The sequence below is a fragment of the Hyperolius riggenbachi genome, chromosome 1 (genome assembly GCF_040937935.1).
Source record: "Hyperolius riggenbachi isolate aHypRig1 chromosome 1, aHypRig1.pri, whole genome shotgun sequence".
Taxonomy (NCBI): Eukaryota; Metazoa; Chordata; class Amphibia; order Anura; family Hyperoliidae; genus Hyperolius; species Hyperolius riggenbachi.
Window position 1 is genome coordinate 346,456,938 of NC_090646.1, and position 12,904 is coordinate 346,469,841.

A 12,904-nucleotide genomic window follows, 5' to 3' on the forward strand; every position below is an offset into this window, starting at 1 on the left:
ACTGAAATCCACTTCAGTGAAACCTGGCAGAGCATTAAAAAGGAGGAAACCCAGCATCTGGTGATGTCCATGAGTTCAAGACTTCAGGATGGCATTGCCAGCAATGGGGTTTCTACCACATATTAGAAAGAAGATTGTGTTATAAAAATGCTTTAGTTGCTTCACATTTTTATGCAGTAGTTTTGAATCTTTTTGTTCACCCCACTGAATTAAAGCTGAAAGTCTGCATGAGTTCTTTCATTTAACTTGTTGCTGTCCGCGTCACGCCGATGGCCGCGGCGGCAGCCCCTGGACCGTCTAACGCCAATAGGCGTAAAGTCCTGGGGCAGGTATTTGCAGGCGATTGCGCTCCGATGTGCATGCTTTTCTGCTTGGATGACTGAGCTCTGCTCCGCCATCAGCCTCCCAGCGGCAGTTGCCTTTAGGAGACTGTTAGACAAAAAAACGCTGTCTCTTTACTCCGTACAGCGCTGCGATTTAAAGAGACTCCGTAACAAAAATTGCATCCTGTTTTTTATCATCCTACAAGTTCCAAAAGCTATTCTAATGTGTTCTGGCTTACTGCAGCACGTTCTACTATCACCATCTCTGTAATAAATCAACTTATCTCTCTCTTGTCAGACTTGTCAGGCTGTGTCTGGAAGGCTGCCAAGTTCTTCAGTGTTGTGGTTCTGCGATGCATCTCCCTCCTCCAGGCCCCTCTCTGCACACTGCCTGTGTATTATTTAGATTAGTGCAGCTTCTCTCTGCTCTATTATCTTTTACAAGCTGGATAAATTGTCCTCTGAGCTGGCTGAGCTTTCACATACTGAAGAATTACATACAGGCACAGCTGTCTGCACTCTGCAGGAAGAAACAGCCTGACACTTCAGTGGAAGATAGCTGCAGAGGGAAAGAAGCACACAAATGATCTCTTGAGATTAAAAAGGAAGGATGTATACAGCCTGCTTGTGTATGGATGTATTTTTCTATGTGTGGACATACTGTACATCAACCTACTTCCTGTTTTGGTGGCCATTTTGTTTGTTTATAAACAAACTTTTTAAAACTGTTTTTAACCACTTTTAATGCGGCGGGGAGCGGCGAAATTGTGACAGAGGGTAATAGGAGATGTCCCCTAACGCACTGGTATGTTTACTTTTGTGCGATTTTAACAATACAGATTCTCTTTAAGGCTGCACTGTACTGGGGACAGCTGTGTGAAACGGCTGTCCCCCTGGCAGGCTCAGGGGTGATCCACTCTCATAGGCTGAAGCTTATGACAGCCGATCACAGTGATTGGCTGCCGGGGGGAGGAAGGGAGGGTATATAGTAAAAATAAAAAAGAATGTATTTATAAATAAATGACATAAATATTTATATTTAAAAAAAAATCCTGGGAGCGATCATTGCCCACCAACAGAGAGGTCCTTTGGTTGGCAGAAAGGGGGGGGGGGTGAATCATTTGTGTGCTGAATTGCACGGCCCTGCAGCAAGGCCTTAAAACTGCAGTGGCCTGATTAGCAGTAAATGGCCTGGTCTATATGCTGGGGATACACGGTACGTTTCTGTACCGTGTATCGAGCAGCTGATCCGGCCAGCTGATAATATTCAGCTGGCCCGATCAAGCCCCTCGACCCCCGCCCGCTCGATCCCCGCGGACAATGGCAGGGAATCGAGCAGCTGATAAGGAGCGCCGGGGGGACGAGCGGTAATCGATGAGCGGGGACGCGGTGGGTGTCGATCCGGTGGCTAATCGGCCGCCAGATCGACCCGTGTATTCCCAGCATTAGGGACGTTTAAGCCTGTGGTCCTTAGATGGTTAAAGTTCATTGTGATGATGTACAGAACCAACATCAGAAAAAAGTTACCTCTGTATATGTCTGATAAATGATCTTTACGATCCAAAATGGAGTAGCACCATTGCACCTTTGCCAAGGGAGTACTGGAGACGGAGTGGTTGTCACGATTACACATTATTTGAGACGTAGCAAAAGCCGTAGTCTATACTGTATATTGCTGGATAACAAATACAGATTTTTGTTTGCTCTAAATACCAGTAAACAGCCCAAGAAGTGTACTGGTTGTGTTGGCTCATAATGTAATGGAGTGGTGATTACCTATTACTCCTAACTTTTTCCTAATGATTCTTCGTAGGTTCTAGCTTATTCAACATTGCATTGCTGCTTGACCTGTAACCGTTTGCCATCCCCTCTGTAGTAATGTAGTAGGGTCTCATAATCTTTACATTAACCTGTATTGTCAATTTGTATCTTAGGAAACCTGATACCCTGAAACAGAAGAATGCCTTCCCCCAAACTTCATCCATTCTTTGGATTCTACGCATATGATGCTCACTGCCTTACACTGTTACAGGTAAGACAGAATTGAATATATATATATATATATATATATATATACACAAACATACACCATTTAAAGACTGATCCACGCCAATTGGCGCAGATGCGGTGGCAGCCCCAGGACCGCCCAACGCCGATCGGCGTGCAGTCCTCGGGGCAGAGTTTCCAAGGGATTGCGCCAGAATGATGGAGTGGAGCCCCATCATCAGTCTCAATCCCCTGCAAACTCTGCCCCCAGGACTGCACGCCATGTGACACGGCTGTCCCCCCTAAGAGGCACTACAGCGATCCGCTGTCATAGGCTGAAGCCTTTGACAGCCAATCAAATTGATTGGGTGGTTGGGGTAGGGAGGGAGGGTAGTGATAAATAAATAAATGGCATATTTATTATAAAAATAATTAAATCAATATTTATTTAAAAAAAAAAATCCTGGGAGTGATCCTCGCCCACCAACAGAGAGCTCTGTTGGTGGACAGAAAAGCGGGGGGGAATCACTTGTGTGCTAACATGTGCAGCCCTGCAGCAAGGCCTTAAAGATGCAGTGGCCCAATTTGTAAGAAATGGTCTGGTCTTTAGGGGGGTTTAAGCCTGTGGTCCTTAAAGAGAATCTGTATTGTTAAAATCGCACAAAAGTAAACATACCAGTGCGTTAGGGGACACCTCCTATTACCCTCTGTCACAATTTCGCCGCTCCCCGCTGCATTAAAAGTGGTTAAAACAGTTTTAAAAAGTTTGTTTATAAACAAACAAAATGGCCACCAAAACAGGAAGTAGGTTGATGTACAGTATGTCCACACATAGAAAATACATCCATACACAAGCAGGCTGTATACAGCCTTCCTTTTGAATCTCAAGAGATAATTTGTGTGTTTCTTTCCCCCTTCAGCTCTCATCCACTGAAGTGTCTGGCTGTTTCTTCCTGCAGAGGGCAGACAACTCTGCCCGTATGTAATTCCTCAGTATGTGAAAGCCCAGCCAGCTCAAAGGACGATTTATCCAGCTTGTAAAAGATAATAGAGCAGAGAGAAGCTGCCCTAATCTAAATTACACACAGGCAGTGTGCAGAGAGGGGCCTGGAGGGGGGAGATGCATCACAGAACCACAACACTGAAGAACTTGGCAGCCTTCCAGACACAGGGAGACAAGTCCGACAGGGGGGAGAGAAGCTGATTTTTTTTCTCCCCCAAAAATGGGGAGAAAAAGTCCCTGCGTCTTATACGGCAAAGGCAGGGAATCCCCAACTTAATAACACCCGCCGTTACGAACCGCCGACCCGCCGCCATGTTGGGGACTCCCTGCCTGCCTTCCCCATGCCTGCCCGAGTCTCCTGCCCCCCCCCCCCGGATGGAAGTGTTAATAGCGGCGGCAACTTACCTTTGGCAGGCTCCCGCGCTGATCCTAGATCATTGCGCTGCCCCCCGCTAGCCTCCTCTGCCTCCCCCCTGCTTATCTGGCCCCCCCCCCGGGAGAAGGAATAAGTAGCGGTAGCTTACCTCCGCAGTGCGCCCACGATGACTGCAGACGTCCGTCTTCCAGGCACTTCTCGCTCTAGTGACCGGCTTTGAACTGCGCGTCATCAGTTCAAGCCGGAGGTAAGCTACTGATACGGGGGCACAGAAGGACACATGGGGGGCACGTGAGGACACATGGGAGGCACAGGACACATGGGGGCACAGGAGGACACATGGGAGGCACAGAAGGACACATGAGGATATGGGGGGCACAGGAGCACACACAGAAGTACATGTACAAGACGATCCTGGAATATGGACGTACCAGGTTTAGTATTTTTTTTCCCTGGTTTTTGCCCTCTAAACCTGGGTGCGTCTTATATTCCGGAGCGTCTTATACGGCGCGAAATACGGGTGTGTGTATATATATATATATATATATATATATATATTATATGCTATTTGGCTGCATTAGTGTCCGAATCACACCTGTAGCAAGCATGCAGCTACTCTTGTCAGATCTGACAATAATGTCAGAAACACTTGATCTGCTGCATGCTTGTTTAGGGCTTGTGGCTAAAAGGATCAGAGGCAGAGGATCAGCAGGATAGCCAGGCAACTTGTATTTCTTAACCTCTGCAGGACCCCAGTCTTAAACCCCCTTAGTGACCAGGCCATTTTTTACAAAATGGGCCACTGCAGCTTTAAGGCCTTGCTGCAGGGCCGCACAACTCGGCACACAAGTGATCCCCCCCCCCTTCTGCCCACCAACAGAGCGTTCTGTTTCTACGCTCTTATAGCTCCCAGGATGTTTGGGGTTTTTTTTATAAATATTTATTGTAGAATTTTTTTTACAATAAATAAACCTATTTTATTTTTTAACTGCTTCCTCCCTCCCTCCCTCCCTCCCTCCCCCAGTCAGCCTATCACAGCGGATCGCTTTAGTGCTATTAGACATCGGTTTCGCCATCTAATAGTCTCCTAGAGACGATCGCCGTTGGGAAGCTGATGACGGAGTGGAGCTTCTTTTAAAAGGAAATAAATATGGCAGCCTCCATATCCCACTGACTTCAGGTTCCTTTTAAACCCTTTCTCCCTTCATCCTACCAGCCTTGGCTGGATCAAGGTATCCTCTTCCCACAACAATTTGTCATGACTGTGGAAGGTAAAGTGGATCCGAGATAAAAAAACAATAACAAGTAACTTGTCTATACATCTTATCTAAAGGTTAGATAGTTTACACAGCAAATCTAGCTGCAAACAGCTTTAATAGAATATGATTATTTCTTCCTGTGATACAATGACAGCAGTCATGTTGTTTGTAAACATTACACAGAGGCAGGCTTATCTGCATCTTGAGCAAAAAAAACTAACCCCCCCCCCCCCCTCCTCCTCTGAAAACTCTGGCTAGTAATTCCTCCTCCTCCTCCTGCCCAGACTGAGCTCCCATGAGCACTTGCTACTGTCTGAAAGTACCTTGGCTCTCTGAAAACCTGTGGGCGTGGCTTGTTTAGTTTATAGGGAATTAGAGTATTAAAACAAAAACGAAAAAGTATTTGTCTTGAGGAATGCCCTATGAACAATAGGAAAGGAACACAATTATGCAATTTGTAAAAGTTCATCTCGGATCCACTTTAAGAAAACAGCCACACCCTTTTTAAATGTGAGTATAGAATTTGCCATAACTACTTCCTGTGGTAAGATATTCCACATTTTAAACACTCTTGCAGTGGGAACCATCACCTAAGTCATTTGTATTTTGCATCCGTCCGGATGGAAAAATGAGCTTGCTTGATCAATTTAATCGCCCAGTGGGTTATTTTCTGCAGTTTCATATGCAATGCTTCATGTTCAACACATAGGCAAATAGGCGAGAGCAGGTAAAAAGTTCCAAAGTCCCTGTCGGAACATCTTCTGCTAACTTAAAGGACAACTGAAGTGAGTAGGCTGCCATATTTATTTATTTTTAAACAATGGTTATTGTATGTATTTGGGTTTCGGAAGACTAAAAATATAAAGCAAGTTTTTTAGCACCATACTTCAAGGCTCAAGGTACAATACCATTGAATATTCCCAAAAATAACCCCATCTAGAAAAGCAGACCCCCCCAACATATTCGACAAGGGGTATAATTAGGATTTGACCCTCTGGTCTTTTCTCAATTTTGTAAGGTACAATACCATTGAATATTCCCAAAAATAACCCAATCTAGAAAAGCAGACCCCCCCAACATATTCGACAAGGGGTATAATTAGGGATTTGATCGTCTGGTCTTTTCTCAATTTTGTAAGGTACAATACCATTAAATATTCCCAAAAACCCCATCTAGAAAAGCAGACCCCCCCCCCCCCCAACATATTCGACAAGGGGTATAATTAGGGATTTGACCCTCTGGTCTTTTCTCAATTTTGATTTAAAAAATTGGGTAAAATAAAAAAACAATTTTTTCCTGCAAACCTGCTACTTTGAAAGTACATAATGCGCACATTCATCCACACGAGGTAGCGCTCACAGTTTAAAACACACCTGTAAACACCCGTTCGCCTCCTCTTACAATTAAAAATAAATACATCCAAGAGCTCACGGTGTAGTAGATACAAAGCAATCAAAGTTGTAAAAACACTAATACACGTGAATATGCAAAACACATTAGCCAGGTCCCTTTAAAGGTATCCACAGACAATCCAAAGTCTTCAAAGGCCTATCGATAACTTCAGCAGATGGATTATTTCATGACATATAGAGAGCCACCACCAGCACCCTTTGTGTGCCACTGACCGCATCAAATGACTACACAGGTCAGTATAAGCTTTGGGACAGTTCCCAGGTCGTCCCCCACCTCTTAGAGCAGATCACAGTAGACCTTTTTTCCACAGGGATTTCTTCTGTGTTATATCGCCTTAAAGAAGAACATAATGCGCACATGCTGTTTGGAGACCACAAAATACATCCGAAAACGTACTCCTCGACTTCTTCCGTGCATGGAGATACCAAAAACGAATGCCTCGATCACACTGCTAGCGAATAGAGATGTCGCGAACGGTTCCAGGCGAACTTCGGTGGTTCGCGTTTGCCAAGAGCAGGCAAACTTTTCCGGAAGTTCGATTCGCCCCATAATGCTCTATTGAGCAGAACTTTGACCCTCTACATCAGTCAGCAGGCTCATTGTTGCCAATCAGACTGCACTCACTCCTGGAGCCCCACCCCCCCTTATAAAAGGCAAGGTCCTTGTGCCGTTTTACTCACTAGTCTGCCTGCACTAATTAGTTAAGGGACAGCTGCTGACAGACTCTGCTAGGGAGAGTCTTCTCCCTACTCCCTTCCCCCTCGGAGGGTCTCATCTTCCAGGGAATTGTATAATTTCAAAAGCCAACTTATATACCTTGGCCGGGAATTGAACCCAGGTCTGAGTGCTTGGTAGTCAACGCTCTTAACCGCTGGTCCACCACCAACACTACATGCTGAAGGCAGCCTAGCATGTACCATTATGATCTATCCTAGAGAAAAATGAGCTTGCTTAAAGATGTGTAGGCTTTTAAAAGCCAGCTTACATACCTTGGCTGGGAATTGAACCCAGGTCTGAGTGCTTGGTAGTCAGCTCTCTTAACCGCTGGTCCACCACCAACACTACATGCTGAAGCAGCCTAGCATTGTACCATTATGATATATCCTAGAGAAAAATGAGCTTGCTTAAAGATGTGTAGGCTTTTAAAAGGCAGCTTACATACCTTGGCCGGGAATTGAACCCAGGTCTGAGTGCTTGGTAGTCAGCTCTCTTAACCGCTGGTCCACCACCAACACTACATGCTGAAGGCAGCCTAGCATGTACCATTATGATCTATCCTAGAGGAAAATTAGCTTGCTTAAGGATGTGTAGTATGTCAAAAGCCAACTCACATTGGCCAGGAGTAGAACACAGTCTCTGTGGCACAACTGGTTAGCGTGTTTGGCTGTTAACTAAAAGGTTGGTGGTTCAACCCCACCCAGGCATGGCCTTGCCTTTGGTGTTGATCAGTTGTCCGAAGAGAACCCCAGATAGCCATGTAGATTCATCTCTCTCTCTCTCTCTCTAGTAGGGATGGTCACCGCTTTCCGCGGAATTGTATTTTCCGCAGTTTTGGGGCGGAAATTGGTCATTCCATTCCGTTTGGTCGGAACGGAATTGCTTTTTCAATCCGGTACAATTCCGAAATTGCCTGTGAAATTCTGCTGGTATCCGTTGATGCCATTGAAGTGAATTTTCAGCTTAAAACTATCAAGTCCTAGAGAGAGAGAGAGAGAGAGAGCGAGCAAGCTCATTTTCTCTTGGCAAATAATGAGGAGTAACAGAGGCGCCAGATTAGTATAAAAAGTTTAAAAACCGTTTAAAAAGAGGGGGGTTGGTGGTTACCACCCTCAGATAAAGAGTGACCAGCCAATGAGTCATATGTAAATAAATAAATAAAATTTATTTTGTAATCTCCAAGCAAACAACGCGTTTCACGGGTCAAGCGCCCGCTTCATCAGGCAATCAATCAGGAGATACACACGGCTATGTCAGCTGCAGGAATAGCGCCTACTGCAGCTGACATAGCCGTGTGTATCTCCTGATTGATTGCCTGATGACTCATTGGCTGGTCACTCTTTATCTGAGGGTGGTAACCACCAACCCCCCTCTTTTTAAACGGTTTTTAAACTTTTTATACTAATCTGGCGCCTCTGTTACTCCTCATTATTTGCTGATTCAGTCCACCCTTGGTGGAGGGGTGTATCCCCATTTTCTCCTATCTACAGAGAGCGACTTCTTATACCTGAGTGGGGTCAGGTTATAATACTCCCCACCTGCTTCGTCAGTGGTTGCCTATGTGGTAACCCAGACTTGTGAGTATATTTCTTATTGTTATTCTATTTTGTTCCATTTGTCAATACTTACTGCACTATATTGGGCTCTCGGTTTCTTCCTTCATATTGTTCCAAGTCATTTTTCTCTTGGGTATATCACAATGGTACATGCTAGGCTGGCTCCAGCATGTAGTGTTGGTGGTGGACCAGCGGTTAAGAGAGCTGACTACCAAGCACTCAGACCTGGGTTCAATTCCCGGCCAAGGTCTGGGTTCAATTCCCGGCCAAGGTATGTAAGCTGGCTTTTAAAAGCCTACAAATCTTTAAGCAAGCTCATTTTTCTCTAGGATAGATCATAATGGTACATGCTAGGCTGCCTTCAGCATGTAGTGTTGGTGGTGGACCAGCGGTTAAGAGAGCTGACGACCAAGCACTCAGACCTGGGTTCAATTCCCGGCCAAGACCTGGGTTCAATTTCCGGCCAAGGTATGTAAGCTGGCTTTTAAAAGCCTACAAATCTTTAAGCAAGCTCATTTTCTCTAGGATACATCATAATGGTACATGCTAGGCTGCCTTTAGCATGTAGTGTTGGTGGTGGACCAGCGGTTAACAGAGCTGACTACCAAGCACTCAGACCTGGGTTCTATCACGGCCAAGGTATATAAGCTGGCTTTTGAAATTCTACAATTCCCTGGAAGATGAGACCCTCCGGGAGGAGGGAGTGAGGGAGGAGGAAGGGAGGAGGGCGGAAGGGATACACTGCCTGATGTTGTAAAGTAGTGTAGGCCTGTAATTGAACAGTGAATGAGATTTGGGACCTTAAAATAAGGGTTTATGTGAAATCTAGATTTTTTTCCTGGGACTTTTGATGTGTATTTCACTCAATCATGTCTTCCTCCAGGTATTCTATCCCTTGAAACATGTTTTCTATCATTTGTCCAGCCGGTAGAAAGTTTTCTAAATTTTGAAGTCCGCCTCCCCATTAAAGTCTATTGCGGTTCGCTAACTTTTCCACGAACCGAACCTTTTGCGACATCACTACTAGAGACTGGCTCCCTAGAGAACTATACTATACCCTACACTATAACACATTATACAACTTTATATTTAAAAAAATTTTTTTTACACAATATAGATAAGCTCTGTTGTCTCTGAGAGAGAACAGATTGCATCCAGTCTGCATCTGTCCTCTTAGCTTATGACCGATCATTTGGCTTCTTTCTATGGGTCCCGGGTCCCAAGAGAAGTGGGCCCTCTGCATATCTCTCCGGCAGCTGCCATAGAGAGCACACTTATTTTTGCACAGACTGGCTGTAACTGACAGAATTAACGGGACCTGATACCGGAGCTGCAGGCAGTGGAGGACAGCGGCGTGGGAGCGATCCATGCACATGTAGCAGGAGGAAGCCCCAAGTATGTATAAAACTTTTTTTTTTTTGTCTCTGGTACACTTTAAGTGTATGGACAGCATATAGGTGCATAAACGCCTTTGATGGATGTCACCAGTTAGGGATCTGCCCCCGATCCCCTTGGGACACGTTGGGCTGGTCTGTACAGATACAGTCAGCTGTGTAGCTGATAACGCAATGTGTTGCTATGCGGGGAGGCTGAGGGATGACGGAGCAACATGAACAGTGCAATCGGCCGTTGCTGGGGGTCAGTTGATCCGCTGGCCGGATTGCTTTGGGTGGACGGGGGCAACTGTACACACACCTGATTATCGGGTGAGGTGGCTGATAACGGCCTCAGCCGATGAGCGTATGTACAGAACCCGCAAGCAATCCGCATAGCGGATCAACTCACCCCCAGGGACTGCAGACTTTAGTGAGAAAGGAAATCCACTTTACTTGGAGTAGGAATGCTGACATGATAGTAATGACTACAGTTTGGAAACCTGATACTGGATATTCTTTGCATTGTTTACTTTGTTCTTTGCTTGATCATGCATAAGGCCATTAGGAGATTGAACTTATTTACTGTATCATAACTACTGTTTATCGCCTTCTAATGTGTCTGCAGGCTTGGACTTACATTTGTGTCTGTTCATGACTGTTTCTGGACCCATGCAGATAATGTGGATACAATGAACAAGGTAAGAGGATACTGGTTTCCTCACCATGTAATGGCTTAAATGAAGAGACTCATTGGGGAGAACGCTGAAGGGAATCTGAGACAGGGAGGGAGAGAAAAATTATACATACCTGGGGCTTCCTCCAGCCCCCCCCTACAGGCTCATGCTTTTTTGTTGTCGATCATCTGGAATTCAGCCCCAAAAGTCCCTCAGTTGGCGCAGTCCAGCGGTGCGCAGAACACCGCAGACTGGAGGTCTTTCAGGGCCAAATTCCAGACAGCGGCGGAGGTGAGGCGATTTCACACAAACCTTATTTGAAATGATTAATGGACCACAAAAAAATTGTGAAGGTTACAATATATGTGTACACATTAATATAAGTTGTACATTTCTTCCAGGGTAAAATGCACTATAAATAATTTTTCTATGTACCTGTCACAGTCGGTAGTAAAAATCTAAGCATTCTGACAAGTTGTGGACTAGTCCATCTCATGGAGGAGTCTCAGGATTTCCTTTATACTTTACTAAATCACTCTAGATTCTGAGATACGGCTAGAAGTGAGTGTGGCCATAACAAAAGTTGGTATGGTTACAGGTTGCATTTACCAATACAGTTTAATCAATGCTCAACATTGCTATTTAATCCTATAGAGTCAGGCGCCCAGCTGTAGTGGCAGTACACAGAAGTAGCTTCCATAAGGCTGGCTCCCTGTACACATGTGCACAGGAGCCGACACAGCAAATGAGAGGCACAGTTGTTGTTTAGTATTTATATAGCGCCAATAGCTACCGCAGCGCTGTACATGTATGCGGCTTGTTCCATAGTATTGTTAGGATTGGCACAGTTTAGTCTGCCTATCGTGCACAAGGCTCCATTTTGTGAATGTGGTTATAGAGTTTGCCTTTCCTGTTGTGTTTTATTTGCTATGCAGTGCTATTGCTATGATGACACTGTGGCTAGGGCACGTCTGTTCTGACCTTGTATATAGATTTCATTATTGGAATTTGGTACTTACACAAGGGGATGCCAGCCGTATTGCAGGCAGTAGTAATGGCACCACGGGTGTCTTCACACAGCAGGAACGGTGCTCTCTGCTCTGACTGTCTTCTCCAAGGCTGACTCTACTCCATCGTGCCGCACAGACACCACCACTTACAGGTGTGTGGAGGAGGTGACATCACTCCTGAGCTGCAGCTAGTTCTCAACTCTGTCCCTCTGCTACCACTAATCAAAACAATCACGTGTGGTGCGGGCAGCGGGAGGCCACGGGTGGGATAAATGAAGTGACTACTGGCTGGTAATAGTAATTATGGCCCCTCAATAAATGGAACTTGAAGGGCCCTCGTACAGTTGCATGGATGTATGTCCACCACTGATACTTTAAAGTTTTCAATTTTTCATGATGGTAGTATCAGCCTTGCATTGGCTTCTTACTTTTTGTGTTAAACCAGCATTAGTCTATTTTTGTGCTGGAGTCCCTGTTTTTGCCTACTTTTCTGTGCTGGTTTTTCCCTACTGATTCATGCTGTGTTTCGGTAAAGTAACATAACAAGAAATCCGACAATATAAAGTAAAACCGTTTTGTAGTGGCTGCAGCTGGTGTATACTGTAGATTCTTACTGCATTTAAGTTTAAAAACCCATTCAGTCATTTGCAAGGTAAAATGGGTAACTTTTCATTGGTCATTCCTTTTATCTAGCCTTGGCTGTTTTCCATTGTCATTGAGGCCCATATGGGTCTGGCCCCAGTTCACATTGGCCTTAAAGGGAACCAGAGACGCCGGAATCCTAAAAAGAAAAAAAGATTTTATACATACCTGGGGCTTCTTCCAGCCCCATAAGCCTGCATCGCTCCCACGCCGCCATCCTCCGCTTCCTGGATCGCCGGTACCGGGTCCCGTCACTTCCGGCGGACACGGCCAAATGTCAGCATGAGCAGGGGCTCCCTCCATACCCTTACGCGTGCGGCTGCGCAGTATGCAGCTGCACGCGTACGGGTATGCCGGGAGACCCTGTGATGCGGATAATTGTCCGCGTGCTGCCGCCGACTGGCCGAAACTACGGGACCCGGTACCGCCAGATACAGGAAGCGGAGGAGGGCGGCGCGGGACCGATCCGTGCGTATGGGGCTGGAGGAAGCCCCAGGTATGTATAAAATTTTCTTTTTGGGGCCTCTGGTTCCCTTTAAAACGAGTCCATCGGATCCTAATGGAAGTGA

At 45.6% G+C, this 12,904-nt stretch overlaps 1 protein-coding gene across 1 annotated transcript in view; it reads left to right on the forward strand.

Moving 5' to 3' along the window:
• Positions 1 to 12,904, forward strand: part of POLRMT (RNA polymerase mitochondrial) — a 189,004-nt gene that overhangs the window by 160,318 nt on the left and 15,782 nt on the right. The window contains 3 exon segments of the mRNA XM_068234056.1: positions 2,258 to 2,286; positions 2,289 to 2,355; positions 10,635 to 10,707. Of these exon segments, the coding sequence (XP_068090157.1) occupies positions 2,258 to 2,286; positions 2,289 to 2,355; positions 10,635 to 10,707 (169 nt within the window).